Source organism: Motacilla alba, chromosome 4 (assembly GCF_015832195.1).
Source record: "Motacilla alba alba isolate MOTALB_02 chromosome 4, Motacilla_alba_V1.0_pri, whole genome shotgun sequence".
Taxonomy (NCBI): domain Eukaryota; kingdom Metazoa; phylum Chordata; class Aves; order Passeriformes; family Motacillidae; genus Motacilla; species Motacilla alba.
In genome coordinates, this window is record NC_052019.1 from 17,139,988 (window position 1) to 17,166,205 (window position 26,218).

Below are 26,218 nucleotides of genomic sequence, written 5' to 3' on the forward strand. Positions count from 1 at the left end.
ATGTCAGCAAGCCCATTTCAGCACTGACCTTTTAGTTTCTGTCTTTCAGCTCTCTAGAGCCATCCTCCACAATTCCATATTTTGTCTACAATGCATGGGGGAGCCACAACCTCAGCCAGCAGAGAAGCTGCTGTGAGCTCTGTGAGGGCTTTTCGGAAGTGGCCAGGTGAGTGGAGCAGGCAGATGGCTGCTCTCCTCACCTCTAGCCAAGGACTGCCATTCTCTACCTGCTTACCCAGAGGCAAGTTTCAGCTGTGATGTTGATGGGCTTGTCATACTTACAATCTTACTAATTTAACAGTTTTCAAAACTTGACTCTTCTCTATAAAATAAATTGTACATCTGCATTCATTCACCACGTAATTTCCTCCTCCATCTCCCCAAACGTCCATATTCAACCAATCTGGGAAGAACAGGTATATAAACCTCACTCCTACAACACAACAGGTTCCCCTTTTTTTGAAAGCAGGAATTAAAAATTCAGTATGCTCATTTAAATAAGATGCTTTTTTCATGTTTTATGTTAATCTTGAACTCCAAGGAGAACAGTACTTTGCACAGATGTCTATGCTATTAATCTCTGTAAGACCTGGATACAATGACCCAATGAAACCAATGCAAACTGATCCTTCACTTTGCTCAGTGAAAAGGCAGCAATACAAGACACCAACAGCTTCAGCAAGCAGCACAGTGCTAACAGAGCAGTGGTTAAAATGTAATTAAGTAAAAATGAAAGAACTTAATAAAAAAGCCACTGTTTCTTCCAACATCTGAAATATTTCTTAACCTACACAATGCTTAAATTATTAGCATTGAAGGTGTTCTGATAATGGGTGAGATCCAAATAACAAGAAATGCCTCTGCCCAAATTAAGGTGCAAATGAGACCATATGCCAAGTCAAAAATGCATTTAACAATGAACGTGAGGCAGAAAGATAGAAGATTCTGTGTAGACTTCATAGCACCTTCCAGATCTGCAGGGGCTTACAGGGAAGTCAGAGAGGGACTCATTATCAGGAATTGTAGTGACAACACTACAGAGTAGTGTTGGAGTAAGGGGCACTAATTGGAAGGGGAGAAATTCAGGTTACATGTTAGTAAAATTGTTTACTCTAAGGGTGGTTGAGATACTGAAACAGGATGCCCAGGGAAGCTGTGGATGCTCCATCCCTGACAGTGTTCAAGGCCAGGCTGGACATGGCCTCGTGTAACCTGGTCTAGTGGGAGGTGCCACTGCCCATGGCAAGGGCAGTTGAAACTCAATTACCTTTAAGGTCCCTTCCAACCCTTAACATTCTATGATAAAACAACCAAAACTTTTTTAGCCATAAACAGGGTGTGCTTATACCCTTTTCCACTATACCCATGATGCTTTTCAAAGTCTGCTTCTGCCAGTGGTATGACTGCACAAATGTATTCACTTTTATCATGGAGGCAACCAGCCCTCACTACTGTTTCTAGTCTTTCCATTTTTTTGTAGACAACACAAACTGCCCCCACTTTGTATTATCTGCTTTCCTTTATACATCTGATTAATGATTGTAGAAGCTCTCTCATTGATCCACTTCCCATTAAGAGGGCCAAAATAAGCTTTTTGTAGTTTTGTTTTGGGGTTGCTTTTTTTTTTCTTTTGCATTGGAGTGATTTAGGTGGTTTTTCATGCAAAGATGCATTACAATTCTGAAAATAAGCTTGCTTTACATTATTAGGAAAGTATTAAAAAGCCTTAAGATTTTCTAATTTTTCTAATAAGACACTATATTGAATATGCCCCCTTTTAGAGAGTCTAATAACCTGCCTTCCATGTTTCATTTACAGAAATTCTTTCATTTTAAGATTCTTCATGAAAAATGCAGCAGATGAGAGTATCATTGTGTTTGTCAAGACTGTATTAGAGAACAATGTCTTAATTGATCACCTGAGCCAAAGCACTTGTTAGATGAAAAGCAAATGTAGCTATGTATACAGCAGTGAGTGAACTAAGCATGTTTATTAGAGTTTATCAGAGTGATGATTTAAGAAATATTTTACATGAATGACCCTGTATGTACCAAGGTTAGTCAGAGTTTATTAGGTACTAAGAGAAAAGCTTTTTTATCTCATCAAAACAGGGCAAACTATCAAGCTATGCACAAGTATTACACATAGAATTAATTTTAAAGGTGGGTTTCAAGAAATACTAAACTGATGTTTCTAATACTAAACTGATGTTTGGATCCAAGCAAACCTATGAAAAGGGGGTAAGTGCTAAAAGCAATGGGAAAGATTTTAAAGGATAACTGATCTTATCCTCAGTCCCTATCATATACCTTGTTCAGATAATAAATAATCTATGGACTGTTTGGATACTTTCATGTATAATAATACATGAATTACATTTTTCCAGCACTATAATTTTTAAGATAAAAAGTAGGCTTAAATAATTTGCATGAGTACATACATTTGTTACTATAAAAAAAACCCACAGTACCAACACTTGATTAAATATACTCTAAGACTAACTCAGTTTGAGCTACAGACTGTGAATTGCTCCTAGCTGTGTAATATACAAATTCATCTCAAGAGATGACTGTTTCTCTTGGCACATGCCCTTACTCTCTGCAGTTCAGTTTTCCTGACTTGCAGCATTTGGAATTGACTAGGATCAAGTTGCTGGTTTTGACTTCTAGATCCAAAACTGCATTTCTGCCACCAAAAGGAACCCTCACCCTCCTGTACCAAATAACAACCCATAAACAGCAATTACAAAGCAGTCAGTTGTCTAGGATGTGTAGATACCTTATCAAATAGATTTAAAACAGATATTATATATTTTCATATTTAGTTAAAATTCTTTTCTTTGGTAATACCCATAAGCTCCTTTTTTTCTGAGAGTCTATCCTTATGGTAGCTGTAAGGTTGGATACAAGCTAAAAGCCACCTCTCCTGAAACCAGGAAAATAGAATAGCAATGAAAACTGAGTCATACACTTGTCAAAATGTTCCTGAAAGAGTTCTTAAATGGTAACTACCCACAAGAAGTAAAAATAGAACCCAAACTCTGACAACACTGTCCTACTGAAGAGGTTTGTACAAGAGGTTTGTACAAACTAATCAAAGATTAGCTCACACTGTCAGACTACTAGAGGCTGCAGTAAATCAGGCAAGCAGTAATTAAACATATCTGAACAAGTTTATAAATTATTTAACACAGTACTTGAGTAGGGACAATGTTAGATCTGTATCATAACTCAGATACACTTAAGTAAAACACCCAAAAGAGGCAAGTCTGAAGTGAGTAACCAGCTAACCAAGCATATACAATCCAATTCCACTTGCTGCCTAAAGGCTGAGTTGTGGTATAATCAGTACTCAATTATACAGAAGCATTTTTTGCTATTTAATACAGATAGCTTTAGCTAAATGTGTAAAAGTGCTGGAAACAGGTACAACCTCAAGCACCACTCTGCAACTACAACTTCAAATTGGTCACAGCAACAGAATGATACAAAATATTATCTTGCTTACACTGAGGTGTCAGCAATTTAAGTGTAGAAAACTGTAACTTCAGTATTTCATTGGTAATGGAGGCTCCTAAGTTTCAGATAATGAAACAGTAAAATCAATATGACATTCAGTGCAGCAGTATTTTAAAAACCCAATAAAGGAGTGCAACTTTGGGCTGCTGGGGAAAATACTATTTATTATACATTTAAATACAAATTTGAAATGTGTTGTGGACACATCTGCAGGGTTTCAGGTAAAAAAAAAAAATCTACAAAGTTGTGTTCTGCATCTCTCAAGACTGACACTTCAAAAAATTTCACAAAATACCAAGCAAGAGTTCATCTTTGTAACAACAGCAAAAGTAATAATGCATAAAATGTTTTGCTTGGCATATTATCTTTGTTCCCTCCCTGCATTAAGTACCTACAGTTTGTAAACAGTCTTTAAAAGTGTTAATAGCTTTAAGGAATGTGTAATCACAGTTTATATGGATTCATCGCACAAAGAATTATAATGCTACACAGTAGTTTCGTGTTTCCATAACCCAGTTCTAATATTACCAGTACTGTCTGCAGTGAGCAATGGCCCATCCTGTCCACTGCTTTTAAGTGGCCCATTCTGGCTGGCTAAATTTAAGCCATAAGATTTTTGTTGGTTTTCAAGTTCAGCTGCTATTGGTTTCCTTAGAATATCTTTTTTGTTGTTGGTAGCTATTGTTTTCTCAGTATTTCTGCTACTTTTTGGAAGCGTGCTGCAAGCATCACTGCTTTCTTGCTGGGACTGGTTATACTGACGTTCCCGGTATGCCAGATAGGCCCTTCGGCTCCTGGAGTGCCCTTCGCTGTTGCTCTGGCGAGTTTTGGGTAAGCCATTTTGCACACTTCCTTCCACACTGGTGGGGACATCGTAGGCATACTCCCTCAGCACCGCAAGCCTGCTGGCACGATGGCCCTTGCTCCTGTTCTTATGGTGCCGGCTCGGGTGTCCGTTTGTCCGGAACTGTACCTCTAACGGAGCTACGTGCATTTTGATATCATTATCTACTGAATGTTCAGTCAGACTGTTATCAAGTTGAGGACCTGTGTTCAATGGCAGAGAAGTAGGGTGGCACTGAGCTGCTGCAGCTTGTAAGTTAGTTAGTTTACAACCATGAGACGAATTTTTCAGGCTTGAGGCACTTTTATTTGTGCATGAGGATTCTGCACTACTGTTGGTGCATTTTGGGGCCTCTCCATTGGTTCCACTGGAACTAGAGGGAGGCACATTTACTTGCACTGAATATGTACTCCTTCCTGGGCAGCAAGTTGTTATCCAAGCATGCCTGACATCTTCCCTGTTAATGCAATGGTGCACCATAAGAAAGGCACTGAGGCTTAAGCATGTCGCCCCAAAAAAACAGCTGAAGATCAGGTCCATAGGATAATACAGGGAGACGGACAGAGCTCCAAAGATCCACAGCGTAACGTACAAAACCAAAGTAAGGCCCACTCCCAAAAGCTGTGCTGGAAAACTGTGCTCGTTCTCCAAAGCAGACGTGGACACCAGGGACACTGACAAGGAATCCTGATGGGCCAGTTCCCCGTGCTCGTTGGTGGCCAGACGCTGCTGCTCCTCAATGGGTTCCTTCAGCTCGTATTTGCGTTCAGGGTGACGCTTTAGCTGTATGAATATGCTGAGGAAATACATACAGTTTATGAAAATTATAAAACTAGCAGGTCCATAAAATGCTCCTAAGCTAGGCTCCCAAGCCATCCAGCAACTGCAAAAGAAACAAACCAAAGAATAAATTACCATCTTGCACAAGTCACCTATGCTTTTTCAGTTCATTGACATGATCTTGTCTGTGCTACGTTTTCAGGAACAATCAGAATTAACTGCAACAAGTATTCAGAGAAAAGCAAGCCTAAGAAATCTTAGGACAAAGCTCTCACTTATAAGGTACTTACTAAGGTGCATTAGGTCTGCTGCCATAATTTCGGATGTTTGCTGCAGCTGTTATTCCACAAACTATGATAGGGATCCCTCCACCAATAAGGTAGAACCTAAAAAAAAAAAAAACAACTTATTAGCAGCTACTTAAATGCAATGGATTTTTTTAAGTCACCATGAGGGAAATTAGAGCTTTCCAGGATTTGGGAAGCATACGAGCTCTTTATGAAACTAAATAGGGTGAATCAGGTTTGGGCTTTGGCAGTATCAATCGTTTTCTAAGTCTTCCTCACTACAGGTTTTCTCCTCCTGCTGTAAGCTGCCTCTCTCTCCCAAAGCTGCTCACTCCCAGCTCCCACTCGCAGACACTGAACAAAAGTATACAGTGTTAGGAGGAAGAAGCAAAAGCACTCAGTCTGGAAAAGAATAAGGAAACTTACAATGAAAATACTAAGTGGTATGTCCCATGTTCCAGAGATGAACTTGCCTAATATTATATACACTGTTAGCTGAAATTTTTTTGGGTGCAGGGGTTCAGCAGATGGCAGATTATTTGGGTTTTTTAAATTTATTTTTAATGGATTCTGTAGTTTTATAGTTTATACTTCCCGCTTTCCTCTGGCAGTATTGATGAGAACCCTACACTTTCAAGAAGAAAAAGGGCCTATGTTGTTAGAATATCTCACTTTTCATTCTGATATCTATGAATTCACATTGCATTCATTAGTGGCAGATCAGTAATTACTGATCAGCAGTCAAATTAACAGCACTCAGTCCTGCAGCTTATACTAACCCAGTCCAAGTTCAGATCAGAACACAAAAGTGAAAACTCTTACTGTGACATGCAGGCAAGCGTTTGGTTTTTTTCAACAGGGGACACCTATTATGGTGGTCCTGGACTTTTCCACTGCATTTCTGATAATTCACCAGAAATCACTCTTGTCTCACTTGAGACACCAAACAACAGTCTAAAGCAAATTATGACTTTCTTGGAAATCAAGATACACTGAATTTATTATTTACTTGATGAACCCTCCAAAGATCAGATTCTGACATCGGTTTATTTTGTATCTTGATGCAGCAATCAGGAGCTGGCCAGACAAAACAGATCTTTGTACAGGTACTACATTAATAGTAGTTTTATTTTGAACCTAAGTTTAAAAGACAACTGAAAAAAAATAATCCTTCTGTGGCCTTTCCATACAAAAACATCTCACATCTATCTGATTGAGGAAATTCCTGATTGACAGGAAGTTGGACACTGAGAAAGTCTGAAAAATATAAAACCTGTTTTCTCCATTCTTCTTTTGGATACTTGCCTCCAGAACCACTGCCACTGTCAGAGATGAAGTGTTCAGACCTGAAATGGCATGTTCATGTCTGTGCAGAGCTGAGCCTGTGAGTCTGGCAATTTTACTGCAATGTTTTCCAAAGCGGGAACGACGTAATAAATAGTAAGGGATAAAAAAATACTTGTATGTAGTACTGAAAATGTTACTTGAAAATAATCAGAAAAGTACTTCTGTTTTTCTGCAGTCTCTGTACTTTCACAATCAAGTTCTTTAAATATTTGCCTGTAACTAATCAAAGTTAATCAACTTCTGCCACCTTGTGGAGAATTTCACAGTAGCAGTTTTTAATTAATATCCAGAAGCTGAGGAGGCAACATGAACAAGGTACGTCAATATTTTCTAGTAAGAATATTGCACATATGTGAATTTAACACAGAATTAGTTTGTCTCATTTCTGGGATTTCAGAAATGAAAATTCTAGGAGGAACATCACACGAAGAACACTATTTTCATTTGATAATGAGTGACACTCCTATTTTTCAAATAATTTGGCAATTAATTTTTGGAAAATTTATTTAACTGTATTTGCTCAAACTGCAGTGTTTAATTGTGTTAACAGTTCTACACATTCTTTCTTCTGACAGTTCAATGGGTTGTGTTTCTATCTAAAATCCTAATCAAACCGTCAGTGGTGATGCTGAAACACTACTGATTTTTGATTTACCAATCCGCAACCCAGCATTGCATCTGTAATACACTAAGACCAATAGTCTTTCAGCTGATCCTCCCTAACATAACATTGAGGAACAACAAAATCTAAAGGAACTTTACAGACCTGGAGAGAACACAGGGGCAGTGACTTTTTACATTTTCTGGTGAGAATATAAGTGTATATAACCTAGGAAATAAGGAGCCACAGAAACAAACAACTCACCTCAGCATTGGCCTGGGTGGGGGAGGTGGCTCATCAGGATCTTGACACCTTTTTGCTTTTTTGGTTACCTGCTTGTAAATATTACGAGATGTCACTCCCAGCCACAGTACTGTTGCAAGAGTGGAATAATGGAGAATTATCCCAACCTTAAAACAAAAATAGACAACAAAAAAATAATTAACCCCCAAATATTTCCTTTCTACTAAGTTTATACATAATCATTACTCACAACTCACTATAAACCTGAAATTTTCAAAACCTCAATTCAAGAGAAAAAAACTCTCATGCTTTATATGACCACTCTAAGCATCAAGTCATTATAGTTTAAAACAAAGTATGTAATGCAAACCCATGCATGGAAAACATAATAATGGGAAAAAAAATTCAGAAGTGTACGTATCAATCATACACTTTAGGAAACTATATTTTACAAGAGATTTAATTTAAAATGTCCTGTGTTACAGATATTATTCAAATTGAAACAAGTAAGGGAACAGCAAACTCCTGATACTGTGATAAGTATGGAGCAGATGGCAAAATACAGACAGCCAACACTCATCAGCAATTTTAACATAATACAAGGATAAAGTGCATTAGACATTTAACCTGCCAAACCTTAATGCAATCTGCTTCACCGTGGAATCTCCTTATTCTCTATTGCCTTACTGACAAGCCAACACTGCCATGATAGCACATGCACGAAGAAGAGGCAACACTTCAGTTCCAACTAAGCTGACTACAAGTGGGTTTTTTGCCTTTTTCAGTCACCAGTAAAAACACACAACTCTCAAACAGCCTATCTGTATCACAAGGTTTCTTCTGGAGTATTTCTGTCTCCAGGAAGCTAAAAAAAAAGGTGTGTGTATGTGTGCACACACATAGGAGAAAGATCAGGGATGTATTTTACTGCAACACTTTGAACCGTCAACGTAATAACTCCAGTAAATTCAAACAAAAAGCATTATGGAATATTATAGTGAGGGACATGAAAATTTTTGTAATCACTGGATTAAAAAAATTTTTAAAATTCACTACCATTTTTCAAAAGCAGCAACTGGTGTTATAATGAAACACTGCAACTGATTTGAGATGGCCAAATTTTAGAAGGGTAAATCATTAAAAAGAAGGAGTCTCAATAAAGCATAAAGGCTTGAAACACTTCTCTCCCCTCCCCTTCAGTTGTACTGAGCAAATGGAAATAGGTATTTTAATACCTGTGAAAATCAGATCTCACATGGCCTGTAAAGGCCACATACAGACCTATAAAATATTTTCATAGTAAGTCAGTCTCAAAACCAGAAATAATCAATAAAACTTAGTTTCTGTGGTAGCATTTTGGGAAAAAATATCAGTTGCACATTTTACAAGTTTATGTAGTGATAGGAGGAATGACTTTAAAATTAAAGACTGATGATTTCTATTAGATGTAAGAAAGTTAGGTTTTTACAATGAGGCTGGCAAAACACAGGCACAGGTTGCCCAGAGAGGTATTAGATGCCCAACATCTGGAAATATTGCAGGTCAGGTTGGATGGGGCTCCGAGCAATCTGATCTAGTTGAAGATGTCCGTCTTTACTGCAGGGGTGTTGGACTAGATGACTTAAAAGCAAAACATTCTTCTTTTTCCCTAGATTTTATATTTTGATGAATGCCTATACAGCATTAGAGTTCTGTAAGTGGCAAGGGGAGCATATTCATATACAGGAGTACAGAACCAGTAACAGAGTTTTACTTACTGCTTGGCAAATACTGGCATTCCTGGTCTGAGTTATGCCTCCAATAAACACCACACATGTCAGGAAAATATGAAAGCTCAAGTTAACTAACATATGCCAGCTTTTAACACTGATCCTGATCACACTGTTAAAAGAAACAAATTAGACAATATAAAACACAGCTAAATTACTGTTTTCAGAAACTAGCAAAATATTCTTGTGATAAACGACATATAATTCCTGTTAATGATTGTTTGCCTACCACATACTTTGTAGTCAAATATGATCTTAAATTAAAACACCCTCCTATTACCAGCTTTATACATCTATTTGGGGCCTGAGTTAAAAATTTTAGGATTCAAGCTTTCACATCAACAGAAATGCAAAAGGCTGAACAGTTTGTTAAAGGCTAACAGTTTGATCGACCATTATTATTGAATGGCCTCTTCTTTCATCATGAAGCAAAATGAAGAATTAAAGGAGAGACATGGTTACGACAGCTAAATTATCATACTCAAGAAAGATGAAATAGCTACTTGCATAACTGATAGTTTGCATCAACAAATTTTATAGGGAAAAAACACTGAAAGCATATTACTATATCATGCTCTTATAAAACAGAGAAGGTAGTCCTAAGTGTGATCAAACTCATTTTTTTAGGCTGGTAATTTTGATTCCTACCTGTGATGGTATATATAACTGACCATGATCATCAACAGGCACATCAGCAAAACCATGGCAGTGGCATAAATTACTGGATGCAGAAGGTCAGCTGGCTGTGTATATAATTCAGCTCCAGTCAAGTCCTGACAACAAAACCAAAAATAACATTAGCCCACTGTATCTATTTTTTGAGGGTGGGGCAATGACAAAGGGAACACAAGAAGGAACAGACACTTTCTAGATGAAATGTCTTCCTTCCTTTCCCACTGGTCCCAAAACAACTCTCCAATTATTTATTTGTTATTTCTGGATTTCTTCTGCAATTATCTGCTATTCTGGCTGACCTCTACAAATGCAGTCACAATTCTTATAGAACAGTTCAACTTTATATATTTTTGAAGATACAGAGAGGTCAACAGCTTACAGAAACACACCATTTTCTTCATCTTAAAATATTTCTATGTACAGATGTGGAATAACTGTGTGTTTCAGTTGTGATTATCTTCTTTAACAACCCAAAGAACACCACAGACAGGAAAATCTGGATCTGCATCTGGAATGGAATAACCCCATGCACATAAAAACAGAGGATGGGCATTGGACTGATTAGAAAACAATCTGAGGTAGTGGTAGACAAAAGGCAACCACAAGTCAGCAATGTCACCTTGTAGCCCAAGTCCACACTTTGCTATGTGAGCACTGACACAGCACGTGGGTGAGCTGATCCTTCCCTTCTGCTAGCTCTGAGAGACCACTCTGCAGAACTTGCAGTTTGAGGCTCCCCAGCACAAGAAAGACACTGACATACTGGATGGAGCAAGTCTAAGAGATCACCAGGATGATTAGCAGGCTGAAGCATACAGTGTCTGAGGCTGAAGAAGATGCCTTTCTTCAAGAAGAAAAGGAAGAGGGGAGACATCTCATTACTATATTGAACTACCTACTGGGATGGTATAAAGAAGACCAAGTCAAACTCTTCTTGGAGCTGAACCATCCATTAATGAAAGGAAACTGACAGTATCAGCAACACAGAAAATTCTGATTAGATACAGGAGAAAAATTCTGAAGTGGTCACATACTGCCCAGAGAGACTGTGTCCCTGGAGATACTCAAAGCTTGACTGAATATGGTCGGGAGCAGTAAGATTTGACTTTAAAGGCAGTCAAACTTTGAGCAGGTTAACTGGACCAAATGGCACAGATGTTCCTACCAGACTGTTATTCTATGATAACTGTTTGACCAGAATAGATAGTTGATAACTCTAACAGAATTCAACAGCTCTACAGCATTAATTAAATTTCTTGAATCCACCCAGATTTTCATTTACTCAGAAGAATAATTCTGTTTGGAAGCAGTTAAAATTTCCTAGAGTTCCAGGAGTGGGGAGGGGACATAGACATGACAGACAACTCAAAAGAAACTGTAGTCCCCAGCACAAAATACTTAACCTGAAGTAAATTTACTTAACTATGATTAGTGAAAAAGATCTATTAAAAGTAATTTTTTGGAAAGGACAGGATACAGAAAAATCTCTCCCTTATAATTCTGAGTGATTTACTCTTAAACTTCTGGAGTTGGCAAAGTTCAAAAGTGTCCTGAGGAAAAGGAGAAAAAACTTAGCATTAAGAAAGAACGGTAAAAGATTAGGAAGAAGTTTCAGTCTTTTTTGAGAAAAAGCAGTGATATTTTTAAGCTTAAGATCAGTAATCTGATTTCATGGACAGGAAAAGAGTTTTTGAATTGAGGCTTACAATTAAATTAGAGTCAGCAGTCTCTTCACCATACCTTCAATTGTTCTTTCATCAGAATATAAATTCGTTATTCCTAAGTAACTCAACAACCTCATTTCAAACTAATTTAATCAGGTTGTCAGTTTGATTCTTATCTATTTGGTTTTCTTTGGCACCTGGCAAAGGATCATAAGAATTTATGCCTCAGGCAGCCAGTGTCATCTGATTTCAACACTACCCATGGCCTGGTTGTTATGCAGCTGGGGATCCCTGAGAACTCACTGCTGTTACAAGCATGAGCTAATGTTTTGTCACACCCGGCCCATGAGTACCAGGCAACAGAAACTACAGGGCAATTCTGCTTGCTGCTTCCAGACTGGTGTCAGGTAACAAGATCTCATGTGTGTATTGGTGTGAATTTCAAGAATGAGAGCTACAAAACTGCAAGACTTACAGTAATCTTCTAAAACATCTGAGGAAACTCAGTATATGCCTTGCCCAGATAGCTGAGGCCTTGGCCTAATAACCAATGAAATAAAGCAATGGAATTCTTTATCCATTGCACTGTCATTTTTCATCAGACCTAGTAAAAAGAGTAAGGGGAGCTAGAAATGTTATTTCTGAGCTAAACTGATCCCAAATTATTACTGAGTAAAAAAGAATGACAGTATAGTAACAGTAGAGATGGCATTAAGAATACTGGGGAGTTTATAGTTAATTAGTAGAACTCTTGTTTCTTCTCAACCACTATTGCTGGGTTTTTTTCTTCTGTTCAGTCTGTAATAATGAGTTTTCAGCTGAGCCTTCTGCTTATCTCTTCTATTATTAAACAGTGGTGAAGATAGTCTCCAAAAACATACAAAGTTTTTACAGCTGCATCTTCCTAAATCACTAGATCAGAAAACCAGGCAATCAGTGATGCATTTCCTTATCAGAGGACTTCACATTATGTTCTGAAATGTATGAAGAGGGTCAGTACACTACAAAGTCCTTTCTTCTACACATACTTAAGTAAAGTAGATCAAAATAGAGTGAAATAGCTCTGGTTAAGTCATTCACCATCCAGCCAGGATGATGAAACCACCATGTTCAGGTCCCTCCTGCCTCTGCTGTTTCACATATTTGATGTTAATGACAACTGCTGGATTAAAGAGCAAACTTCTAAAACTGAACCCAAAAGAACTTCCTCTGAGCCTGAGACCAGAGCCCAGACTTGCACAACATGATGGGAGTCTAGAAATGAAATAGGCTATTATGGCTTTTTTGGTTAGTACATGGAAAAGCATTATGAAAAGCTTTTTTAGCAGCACATAGACATCCAGAGTTTCTGCAGTGTATTATCTGTGTGCAAAGAACATCTGTCAGATGAGTGTTATTCTGGGCCCCTCCACCTACCCCGTCCTCTCCAGTCTCTACAGCCTAATATTTTGGTAAGTGGCTTAATATTTAAAGAATACCAGTTTTGAGCAAGTATACAACAAAAGCTACTGACAGAAAAGGAAGAAAGCTGTCCCTTTCTTTAACTTGATTTCTGATTGTCAACAGTTCCCTCTACAATTCACAAGAGGATATTCATACAATCTTACCATGTGTTAATTCAGAACTAGTCTTTACAGAAGCAGATTGAGCATGCTTTTCATTTTTCTTCCTCCAGGTGACAGAAATGTGACCAATTTAAAGCATAATCTCTCTTTACATGCATATTACACATACAAATGAATTTTATTTGTTTTAACAAATGCATCTAAATTTTATGAAATTATTATATATTTTAAAAATATCAAAGAAAGAAACATTACTTGTAAAAGTTTATTTGATTGCAGAAGTTTAAAGTAATTTAAAACACTACCCTCAAAGGTAAATTGAAAAGTTGCTCTGAGCTCTTTTAAAAAGCTTGGCATGTAAATCAATTTTATGTAAGTTTAGCCTGGTAAGTACCATTTAATTCTCTTCAGAGGAAGATTTTTGAAAATCTGAGTTGCTAAAGAAAAATATCAACTTCTAATCCACTAATCATCATAAAAGAAAGCTCTTTCTTCCATGTATGATTACATAAAAATAAATATTTCATTCCACATGGAACACATCAACTGCCACAAAAGCCATACCAAATTTACATTTAACAGTATTTCCTAAATCTCATAATATTTTGCTCAGCTTACTACCAGTCCATCTTATTAATGTATCACATTTTATAATTTAGCATCTGTAAGGATTACTGATGAGCAGGGTAGCAGCCACCATCTATAAAAAGGGAAGTTTCCCAGGCCAGACTTGAAAATTAAGAATTCTGAGAACAGACGAAGAAATTCAACTTCCCAAGTGAGGAGCACTAAAAGAAAGTGTCACCATGCTTCAGAACTAGTTAACCATTTTATTGATATCAATATGCTTAGACTAAATAACGTTCTTTGGTTATGGGTCACAGAAAAAATACCTGGGAAACACTCCTGGTCAACTGACAAAGTCAACAAACCTAATCTAACACAGAGATGATAGTTTAAAATAAAGAGCAGTAAGAGTTGAAGATAATATGTCATTCATAGACTAAAGTTCATGAAAGTTCATGAATTTGATTAAGTAACTCATTAAAATGTCTTCCTAGAATATAGTACTTTGCATATGAAAATTCTTTTTTTCCTAGTATATCCAGTTGTTCAATAATTATTTATTACCCAATTAATTACATTTTGATAGATTTCCGCTTAAACTTCATCTAACCTCAACATTTACATCAACAAAAGCCAAAACTAAAGACGTATTTATTATGTCTAGTTTTATATGAAATGGGAATGCTTGTTTTCCTTAACACAAGAAAAAACCAAACAGAATTGTATCTTGAAGCATTTTTAAGTTCCAGAAAGAAATTAACTTCCTAAGTGTCATACCATTAAAACAGCATAGTTGCTGAGGGAGTAGCACTGAATGGTGGTAATATTTTCATCAGACAGAAGGATGCGACAGCCATCAGATTTCCATCCCCCTTGTCCGTTCAGGAGATCGAAGTCCCACTGAGCTGCAACAGCATCTGCTCCGTGTGCAATGCGCCGCAGTGTCACGTTGATAGGAGCGTGGTGACTGGCTACATTTAATCCATCTGTTACACAAAAAATGCATTTCCACATCAATTTCTCAGCATGTAACACATTTGATGCTAAAACTTTCTACGAGATACACACTAATCAAAATAAGGGAGTCAAAACTGTTTACTAAAGATCATAAAAAAGTAATGATAAAAACAAACCTATCTTGGTAAGAATAACTGGAGTTACAACTGTACGACGTTTCCCATCGTCAGCCAGGCTTGTGGAATTTCCTGTTGCTGGGAAAAGCTTTCCATTGCGAAATGCAATAAGCTGAAGCTTGTAGACAGATTCATCTGCTGGTCTGATTTCTCTTTTTTGTTTTTGGGTGAAAAGGGAAGCTGGCAACTGGATAGAGGCCTCTATAATTGTGTTCTAGAAACAAACAGATTTTTTAATTTCGAAAGAGAAAATTATGTTCTTTACAGAGATTAAGTTAGCAACTCCTCTACATGTACAGAGTCAGAGACGAATGCATTTAGCAGACTATGCATCGTGACCAACCTTTTTGACAGTGTTTTCAAGTAATCCAGGATAAAATAGCTTAATCAGGTTATTAAAGCCTTTAAACACTTTAAAAAATTAAGATTCTGCAGTTACCTTACTTGTTACAGAGAGTAAGTTGGCATCAGTAAAGTATCACGAGAGTTCTTCAAGACTAGACTATTAGCAACTAGAAGCAGCAACCCATGCAAGCACAGAGAAATGCTGCAATTGTGCACTAGTACCATTCAAAACAAAATGCTGTATACAAACAGGGTGGTTTTACTTGTATATAAATGAGTGAGAAGAATGCATATAATTTCACGGAATTACACAAGCATAAATTGTAATATACATCCTGCAGTGACATTCAAGCAAATTACGTGCTAAAAACAAATGGGTAAGTTGGGGAATGTAACTGAAAAAAATACTTTATGGAATATGAGGAAGTGTTTCCATTTTACACACACCCATATAAAGATGTAATACAGATAAGTATGTGTGTGTATATGCACATGCATACACAAAACTATCCTCTCAGGTCCATCTTCTACTTCATGCTTAATTACAGTATTACTCTGAGCAGAATATTTCACATTTTTAAGGTGACTGCTAATATCTGATATAATACGTAATTAAGGTGAAAATACAGAAAAATAAAGATGTATTATTACAAACTAAGAAGCATGTCAATTTCCATACTTATGAAAAAGTCTGAAAAGATCTTTCAACTTATGAAGTTACAATGAAGAGAACCACACCTAATTATCAAAATCTGTGTCCATTAAAATAACTATTTTATAATCGAGCTTTATTATCCTTTATCCCTTTAATTCTTCTCACAGTCATTTTGGATTACACAAAAATTCTAATTTAACCTTAGAAATTAGTAACAATAACCTTGCTTGCCAAATTACACACATATATTGTTACAAAATCAGTAGAGAAACAAAGAACATCCCACCTTTAAAGCCAGGCTTGACAATGTATTTGAAACATTGCACTTAAAGCTTAATTGTTTATCTAGATTTCCATCTGGGTCTCTTCTCCCATAATCACTGAGTCCTGTACGGTCTGATGTAGCCACTTTCTGAAATACGGTGCAAGTCATCCCAGTGAAACCAGCAGCCTTTATTACATAGGCCTCAAGAGCAATATTTGGAGAATACTGTGACAACAAAAATCAAACATGAAATGATTTTACACACCACAGACAGGATAATAAATAATCTGAAAGGGATTCTCTGTCTTCACAGAAAAACACATCTAGAAAACCATCTCAGTTTATCTGGCTGGTATAAATCTTTTCAGAGTATTGCTCTACTCCCTTCAGAAATAGTAGGCATTTCAGATAATACCAGCCTCTATTAAGAAAAATAAAAAGCTATTCAAATTCAAGAGCGAGCAAAATCTCTTCTAAACAAATAAAAAAATTCATGCTTACAGTAGAATAAACTTGAGCTCCATTTGCAAGCCGATACATAGCAATTTTCTGTAGACACTGTACAATTCTGGTGCAAGCCTTGGCTTCCCTTTGTGCCATCCACAGAACACGTTCATCAGCCAACATAATATTACTTGCTATGTCCACCATGACGTCGCCAAGCTAACATGGAAGAGAAATAAGACTCTTTTGTAGGTATGAAATCATTCAGCAGCTAGGGTCATTATCAGAAAATACAAAGTGAGTTGGCAGCACAAAAAGCACAAAGAAAATGGTTGCTCCTATTTCAATCACCTCATCACATTGAGATACTGAAACAGTTTGACTCGGACACTTGCTCCCACTGAAGAAAAGTGTAGTGCCAATAGAATGTGTCTGTTTATACAGTACTTAGTTTTTTCCTAAGTATTAATAAGTATAAATATTTTATTAAAAGGAAAGGGTGCAATACTCTACCTTCTACTGTACTAATTGCTTAAGAGGACCATTTACAATCAACTTGGAAACCAAAACTATAAATCAACTATAATACAGTTTGCATGTATGATAGAAGATAATAGGAAAAGAGTAAAACAGGCAAAAATTAGCATACAACCCTTCTGTTTTGCTTCCTTTTAGCAGATCAAACTTTTTGTTATTGCTTTCTTGTTTGCCTTCAAATTTGATTTAGGTCACAGGTTTACATGAGAGAGATAGCAAATACCCATAGGCACCAGTGCTCCTTTCAAACCATCAATTACATTGTTTTAAGTTCACAGTCCTTACCCTGCCTTCTGTATGAAAAACAAATACAAACTATAAAGGGAACTTACTTATTTAGGCCACTCTACCAAAAATAATCAGCACCTACATTGACAACATTGACAGATTTTCACATTTAAGGAGCAGTGACAAATACTGGACCAAAATCAAAGATGGGTATTATTTTTAGTTAAATTGACCAAAATGCAATTGACAGTGCCAAAATTTAGGGACTGGAATTTTCAGCTTGAAGAGACAAAGGGTAGGGTGAGGAAGGTATCTCCTTCCCAATTTTTTTCTTCAGATTACTAATAAGGAGAGAACACAGTAATTTGCTCTTCTTTTTTAAAATCTTTAAATATAAAGGCAAGAATTGGAATGAAAAAGTATTTGTTATTTTGAGAACTGGCTCTCTGAGAAACAGATTTTTCAATCAGTAAAAATTCTTGTATAACACAGAGCCTTAAGTAGCATTTGCAAGCTGTAGTCCTTTCATTAAATCTTCAATAACAAAGTAAAATTAACTGAAAGTGTATATCATGACTTATTACCACTTGAGAAATGGTAACAAGTTTTACACATCAACAAATAGTGATTTTAGAATAAACCAGCAGAATTTGCAGAATTAAAGTTGCTTCATGCTTTTAAAATATATTACACATTATTCTTTCTCCTATTTATCGAGGTATGAACAAGTTTTTCCAGCTGTATTCTAAATTAAGACAATCTGCTAAGAACTTTCTGAACAATTGTCTTGTTGTATCTGATATGAAAGAGCTAATAAATTGTCATTTATTGTACTAATCTTTCAGAATAGCCCCTTTAGCACAAACTAGGGAATGAATAAGAAGATGGTGTAAGTGAATCAATATGAATAACAGTGTCAAGAACAAGTTCATAGAGTAACAACCTGAGAAGAAATCAAGCCTTATTAATAGCTACTAAAATTTTTACATGAAATTGTACTCATGTTCTTTAAAAATACCAGCAAATCACAGGCTGGCTTCACAACAAATCCACTGAGAAAAAAAAACCAATTGTCTAAGATGAAAATCCTCTAAGGAGTTCTGCAAAGGATGTAGAACCAGCATTTATGGTTTGCTGGGGGGTGGACAGGGAAAATTTGGCTATTTTTTTTTTTATGCACGAGTTTAAACTCGAGGCATTGTGGTCTCCAACTTCCCAACATGCACTGTACAGTGAGATCAATATAACCTCTGTTCAGCAGTGAAACAGAGAGTTTCTACCCACTGGTGGGACTATTCAGCTACTTGCATTTTTCTCCCCAATGAGCATTCTCTAAGATTTTGTTTTAATGTCTTATGTTACATCCTGCAAGACAGAGGAGTACTGAAAACCTTAGAGATATGGCTCAATATTGAATAAAGACAGTCTATCACGGCGGAAGGGGAGAAGATAAGTCTTGTTTTATTCATTATTGAGAGGATCTCTGAGGCTTTCATTATTTGTGTTTTTAGATAAGAACATACCAATGAAAACCTGTGTGACCCACTCCATATTAAATAAAAACAGACTTACTGTACCTATCTCCCTGCTCCAGTGCTGACCAGAGGTGTTACTCACATTACAGGTCCAGTGAATGCTGGATCATCTCAGCGCGAATGCAAAGTCTGTGACCATGGGTCAGCAACTTCAGGGACCTACTAAACAAACAAAAACACGGAATAGAATCTGACAATCCACTAACTCAATGCCTGCATCTAGTGTTGGGAAGATTTCACTGCTCTGAATACTTAAAGACAAACACTTTAGTTATCTTTAAAGTGATGGCAAATTATCCAGTTACCTCTTTATATTTTTCAGCAAATCTTCCAAATTTCTCTATCATTTCAGCCACAAAAATAACATCCATTTTATCAGAAAAATTTGCTGCTTCAACTGTGTAAGCCAAGAGCTGTCTTGCTGTTGCCACTGCATTAGTGAGGTTGAGCGGCATCTAAATAGAGAACAAACGTGAGCCTTTGAAAAAGAACAAGACAGAGACAACACTTCACCAATTAATAAATAAGCATTGATCCAAAGAGGAGAGCAATTCCCAGAGGGGTCACAGTGTTTTGTGCAGCTAAGGACCACCTCCTTATCTGTAAGCAAAAACATTTCCTACAAGCCAGAGAGCTACTGTTTGTACTGGCAGCCAGCAACTGGGTTGTGTGCCGTTGTCCTAGAAGGGAGAGAGGTATTACACCAAAAAAAAAGGAGAAAAATCCCCCAAAACAGTATTGTCAACTGCTTGTTTTCGTTTTCACCAAAGCCAAGGCATGAAAACACAAAGCTCTTTAAATATAGCATTTTACAGCAAGAGAAGCCAAAACCAATTCAAACACACCACTGCCACAGCATTCACTCTCAATTCTGTAATTATAGGAAGCATTTGGAATGGCATACACACACAAAAAAACAAGACAGATCTCACCATGACAAAGGTCATGATTTCACTCCTGAAACAAACCCCATGCTGGAAAATTCTTCACTACATAATACACAACATCCACATGCCTGAGCCAGCAGGAATCAAAAATGGGAAATTTTACACAGTACACTGGAAAGCTGTGCTAATGTTATCAGCTTATGTTCAGATGCTGTTTATCCACGATAATCCAAACTACAGAGGCTCTCTCTCTGGTTTTTGGTGTGGAGATATCTAGTCTGCCCTACTGAATTTGAAAAGTGCCACCTAAGCACAACTGTGTATTTGTCCTTGCCAGTCTTAGCACTTGTACATAAATTTCAATGTGAGTAATGGAGGTTATTTTTTGTCAATATGCTAAAAGTTATGCATTCAAAGTGCAAATAAAGTTCAAAGTCATAACACATACTGAACAAAGTCAACTTTTAAATTCAGACACTCTTTATTATTTCTTTGAACTTTTTCTTTAATCATAATTTTTTGTCACCTAAAACTGCACTTGTTCAATACACAAAAAAGAACAGCAGAATATGAATGCTCTTGTAGAATGTTATAAAGGTTTCATTTTATTTTACATGTGAACCTTTACTTGATTTAAAATGTTTGGCGAAGTTCTGATGTTCAAAACAGCTCAACTACATTTGTTCAAAGGCTATAAACATGCTTGCAATATGATTACATTTAACCTTAGTCTCAGAGACAAGAAACTTCTGTGCAGAATATTGCTAAAAATTCCAGGCCTACTACACATCAAAAGAAGGCAACTTTCATAAGTAAAAACAACTCCCAAACCCAAAATATTCCCCTTCTCCCTTAAAAAAAAATTCAGCATAGAATACCTGTGTACGCTTATTTTTGAGTACATAATAGGAGGTCATCTACTTCAAACATGAAGATTATTCTTCTGCTTTTCTGAAGATACCAGTCTGATGCTTACACTTTAAACTTCCTAACACAAAGCTGGCAATGTTCTTCCACAACCTGAAAAATGTTGGCTAACCAAAAGCAGCTATAACAACCTTAAGCTATCTAGGCTCTTGAGCATCTGGGCTTTGGTAAATAGGCAGGAATGGCATTGAGGTGTCACAGACCTTGCAGAAAAATGTGAATTCCCAGGTGAGAAAAAAGCAAACCAGCAGCATTGAAGCTCTGTTCAAACTAACACTCTACCTTTCTGTGTCCCAGAAAAGGACAAAGTGATCCCCAGCATCATCTCTCTCCTTTTAACCAGTCAAAAAGAAAGAACATCTGAGCCCTAAAACCTGTTTCATGTGACCAAACCACGGCATGCACCTCTAGTGCTAGGAATATAAAGCTGTAAAGCAGAATAGTTATGTAAACCTCTAAGTTTTTATTGGGCCAGAGCAGGCATTCCCTTTTTTTCCTTCTCACCCCTGCCATTTTGTTGGCCAGCACTCAGGCATCCTCAGAACCAGAGAAGGAGAACAAAAAGCTGTGTCAGCATTATTAAGTACCTGAACACAGAGGGAGCAAGTCAGCGCATCTTAACACAACAGGCAGTACAAATCTTTTGCCTCAAACTGCAGCTAGCCAAATCAACTAGACATCAAGACCTCACTATAATGAAAAGAGCTAAAGAGCTGTTCTCCTTACAGATTAAGCCTGCCGTGTTTCTTTATAGCATGTGGGCAGAACAGGGCATCCAGCTGACAAAAATAATCATGACAAGCCATTGTCTTATGCTTTAGATAAGTACAAAGAATAAAATCTTCCTTGCACTTTCAATCTAGGGGCACTCAAAACAGATACTAAACCAAGCTTTTAACCTAAACTACAAGTTTCAGTATTGTACTCAGAGGCAGGTTATGATGGACACACATCTAGACCACCAGTATTTCCAGCTTGGAGAAGGATAAAGGGTCTTTTTATTTTCATTAATTAGATTTCCATAATTTGGTTTTACAGAAACGCACAAATTACCTGATTGAACATATAAAGAACTCGAGTCACATCATTTGCATACTGGCACCTGGAGTAGTCCTCGTCTGCCCAGTATCCTCCCCTGTCGCATCTGCGCCAGGCTCTTCTCTCATCTTGTGAGTTGCCAGGATATATCCCACTGCCAGCAGAATAACGTGTGCACAGCAGGTATGCTGTGATGCCTGCCAATGTTCTGGGCCACCTGGGGAGTCAAAAGGAAAAAAAAAAACCCTCACATTTAGACAAATTTACATGACAAGCAAATAAAAGGATTAAGCACTACAACATGAAATAAAGAGACACTCAAAACTAAGCATCTCTAAACTATTTAAAGGGCCACCTTGGCTCATCTTCAGCATTTTCAAGCTGTTCATATTTCTGTCTATTAACAAAATGAGTTCTAATGCTAGCATGCTTTTTTGAAGTCTTTCATGAGGTTTCAGGCAGAGAGAAGAAGGTGCTTATAAAACAACTAAAAACAGTATACAATTTTTTTGATAAAAAACCTTGCCTACTTCATGAAAAATTCCCTGTTAACACTATAAAAACAAACTGATGCTTGCTTTCTATTTGTCCTCTACACATGCATCAATACAACTTTCAAACAACTGCCTTCATATTCATACCAAACTGCAGATATGAACAGAAGATTACATTTGCAGTATTCAAGAAACACAGTGGTACAACCACTCTGACCAGTTTTGCAAACAAAATATCAAATAGAATTAATCGGAAAAAATTTGTTCTTAATGCCAAGAAAGGAGAAAATAATTTCTCTCACTTAAGGTATGTGAAACTATGCCCTTCTTAAAAAAACTCCTAACATTCTCTCCACTTTGTCCTCTAATTTTACTGCATATTATCTGTACAAACAAACACAGCCCCAGAAAATAAACTGCAATACATCTTTAATACACTGATCATTCATTAGAGCAGAACTGATCCAAGGAAAAAAAAATAAGAATAGAAGAAAATCATCTCTGAATTAAGGTGCAATGACAGAATGACAGAAGGGACAAGGACAAGGAACGGCAGCCAGTCTACCTGCCCCTGCTTCTGCCTCTCTACCCTGTTATATGCATAAGTACTATTTTATCATTCAGAACACTAATTCTTAAATTTTAGAAGCAAAAAGCATACATACTTAAATTGCAGGATGCTCAGTATCTCAAATTTAACAATCCAACATGTAAGCTTTAACTAAAACTGAGAGCAAGTGAGCTTCACTGATTCATCCCAGGCTTTCTGTAGTCTCATTTTGTCAAGCTCCTTTAAGAGTCTTTAGAGCTAACATAGCTTTTATAAATTTTAAGTATTTCAAAGGGCTTTGTACAAAGCAGTTGAGTCCAAAAATTGGAACTGGTCAAACAAAAAATTTTGGTGGATTACACTGTGATTTTAAAGTTTGCTTGTGTATCTGGACACTTATTCACTACTATCATCTAAATTAAGAAATGCTATGAACATATTGATATTTGAAAAAAAAAAAATTATCTGTTTGCAGGAAGATGGAAGTAAACATCTTGAAGGATGTTCCATTCCAGGAAATTAAAAATTTAAGTTATATTGTCAACACAAAGAAACTGAAGAAGTCGGCACCATTTTCCCTCCTTATTCATCAGTTAAGTAACTCCTCTTACTGAAGATGCTAGAATTTATCACAGTTCTTTCTGAAAGTAGAAAATTAGCTCCAGGGATGGACTAAGGCAAAAAGCTACACTTCTCAATTATATTAAGTGATAGAAGACATGAACCTTTTAGGGTGTACTAGAAGTCTTCTCTATCTCTACAATTGTAACATGTTCAGTAATGGAAGAGAGAAACTTAGTTAAAGCCATTTTGACTATTACTTTAATTTGGGCAAGAAGTAGCAAAAAGATAGTTGCTGGTGGCATCCCAGTATTACAAAGGTCACTTCAACAAACATAAAAGAACTCTCAGTCAGTAAGAGAACTAATGCAAAAGACTAGATGATAAATACAACAAACTAAACTAGGAAACAAAACAAGGACTTAAATTTAACTACCTTTTATAACAGCTTTGACATTACAGATCAGCTCTCCAAACTGCTCTCCACTGCACTGTAGTGACATAATTTCATTAAGAAATGGAGATTGTTATTATGGCCATTACTAAAGTATTTGAATACTAGAAGAGACAGAAGATTATTTGGGCATCCAGCAGAGCTTCATCCAGCCCAGCAAATATTCATTCACTCACACTCAGAGCCTCAGCAGCCACTTGAAGTAATTAAGAGAAATGTCACCAACAACCAATACCAGAAAGGAAAACTTATACCAGATTTGGTGACAATGGAGGTAGATAAAAGAAAGAAGAAAAAAATTTAAAAATAATTAGTACAGATTTTAAATGTCTGGAATCATCTTGAGGTTTTTCAGAGAATGTAAATTAATTAAAAGAACAGCTAGAGATTCTGCAATGGTAAGAAAAGGGTTTTAACATCTTTTTAACTGTAAAGAAGGCAAAAGAAAGGACAAAAATCTTCCTCAGAAAAAAAATTACAACAGTATTGTTGTGAATTGCCACAATTCAAGTAGCAGCCTTAGTGCAATGTTACACACACCTCAGCAAGATAACAAAATATCAGACTGGATCTTCTCTGGCCAACTCTGATCATGGAGAGCACAAGTTATGCACATGCTGGGAAGGGAGGGAGGGACAGCAGGATACAATACATGTACACTTATCCAAGTCCCTGAAATGTCAGTAGCAACAAATTGAAACAAACTCTGATTCAACACAGACTGGAAAAACAAGTACAAGGATGAAATACTTCTGTGCTCCAAATTTTTATGTATTTATAATAAGCCTTCAGAGAACCAAGCCAAAAAGAAAACAGGCAGATGAGGACAACTAATAAATCAGCTGGCACAGCTGTTACAAGACATTCAGGCCCACTAATACCTTGCATAATACACTCAAACCTCCACTCCTAGAATGCAAAAGTCAGGTTTCCAGAAACACTGCCACTGGAGTACCAGAACATAATTTCCAGAACCATTCATCAATGCTGAAATTTTTATATTAAGTTTCGACATCAAAGATGCCACTTTGAAAGGGGTATTTGTCCCTTTCTTTACAGTTTTCCAGAAGTTGTATTTTTCCAAAGCATTTTCAGCAGAAGTGTGGTCAGCTCAGTTTTCATTGAATGTATCACCTTACAGACTGAGTGTCACATGGCCTTGGAATAATTTAAATTCTGTGGTCCTGACAGACATTTTATGACACAACCTCCAAGACAAATATTTTAACTGAAACATGGCACATGCTGTTCCTTTTCTCACTATTCACATCTAGTGCTAAAGAAGTAGAAAAAGACAAAACAGAGCTTCTCTCTGGTTTCTCAGACTAGGACTCAAATGTAAAATGGGTTTTTCAGGAGAGCTTTAATCACTATGCTTTTAAACAACTATTATTTCTAAGCTATATATGTATCTTCTAGAACTCCTATAGCCATCTAACAGAAAAAAAGTGAGACCACTACTTCAAAGGTTATTAGATTATCACAAGGTTATTTGCCTTTTCTCCCTCTTATCTCCACTTTCCCTATTTTTATTACCCCTCTCTTTCATTATTGTCCTTTCATTCTCCCTGAGCTTACTTTGCATTCATGCTCCTACACAGCATTTTATGATCTTTTGCCATGATCTTCTCAAAAGAATATAAGCAATGTCAGACAGTCTTAGAGTCTACGCTACCTTTAGAACAAATTTAGATATGTACAGAAACATTTTACTGTTAACACTAATGTATTATTTGTATAATGATTTAGAAAGCTTTCTACTAAACCGGACATAAAAGATGGGCAATTTAAAACTCAACAGTTCTGTGCCATAATCTCACATCACAAAAACAACACAAATGCACAGCACCATGGAGAGAAACACTTTCAACCAACAGCGTCCCTTAGCCTCTTTCCTCTCCCACGCACAAAAGCCCTTGCATAGGTACAAGTTTCTTTGCAGCCCAGTGGTGAATGAGAGAGGGGAACTGATTTTAGCTTTAACTACATTTCCCTTATTCCTTAGTTTTGCTAAATGAATGTTAAGCTGTACCATTCTCAGTCATGAACTGTTTCTTCCCAATACCTGTATGCAATGAATTAAAGAGGCATTCTCCAGTTTCCATCCTTCCAGCAGAGCTCAAAAGGTGATTAATGGCATGAAATTCTTACCATGCAAACAAAGGATATGTAAGTTTGTATTCTTAATTTCTTGCGAGCCTAAACTTGAATATCTTTCACAGTTCACCCAACTGCTAGCAGAAGTGCAAACCTGGGCTGCATTAACACTCTTATTTCATTACTCTGTATAATTAGGTGCTCAAAA

General features: G+C 36.8%; 1 protein-coding gene across 1 annotated transcript in view; it reads right to left on the bottom strand.

The window, feature by feature from the left end:
* Positions 1-3,662: 3,662 nt before the first annotated feature.
* The window catches only part of ADGRA3 (adhesion G protein-coupled receptor A3), a 51,383-nt gene continuing 28,827 nt past the window's right edge, over positions 3,663-26,218 (bottom strand). The window contains exons 9-19 of the mRNA XM_038135569.1: positions 21,870-22,071; positions 19,308-19,457; positions 16,760-16,921; positions 16,280-16,483; positions 14,994-15,207; positions 14,638-14,846; positions 10,038-10,162; positions 9,378-9,501; positions 7,642-7,787; positions 5,433-5,528; positions 3,663-5,245 (exon numbers count right to left, since the gene is read on the bottom strand). Coding sequence (XP_037991497.1) covers positions 4,003-5,245; positions 5,433-5,528; positions 7,642-7,787; positions 9,378-9,501; positions 10,038-10,162; positions 14,638-14,846; positions 14,994-15,207; positions 16,280-16,483; positions 16,760-16,921; positions 19,308-19,457; positions 21,870-22,071 — 2,875 coding nt within the window. The 3' untranslated portion in view covers positions 3,663-4,002. The remainder of the gene's footprint in view (positions 5,246-5,432; positions 5,529-7,641; positions 7,788-9,377; positions 9,502-10,037; positions 10,163-14,637; positions 14,847-14,993; positions 15,208-16,279; positions 16,484-16,759; positions 16,922-19,307; positions 19,458-21,869; positions 22,072-26,218) is intronic.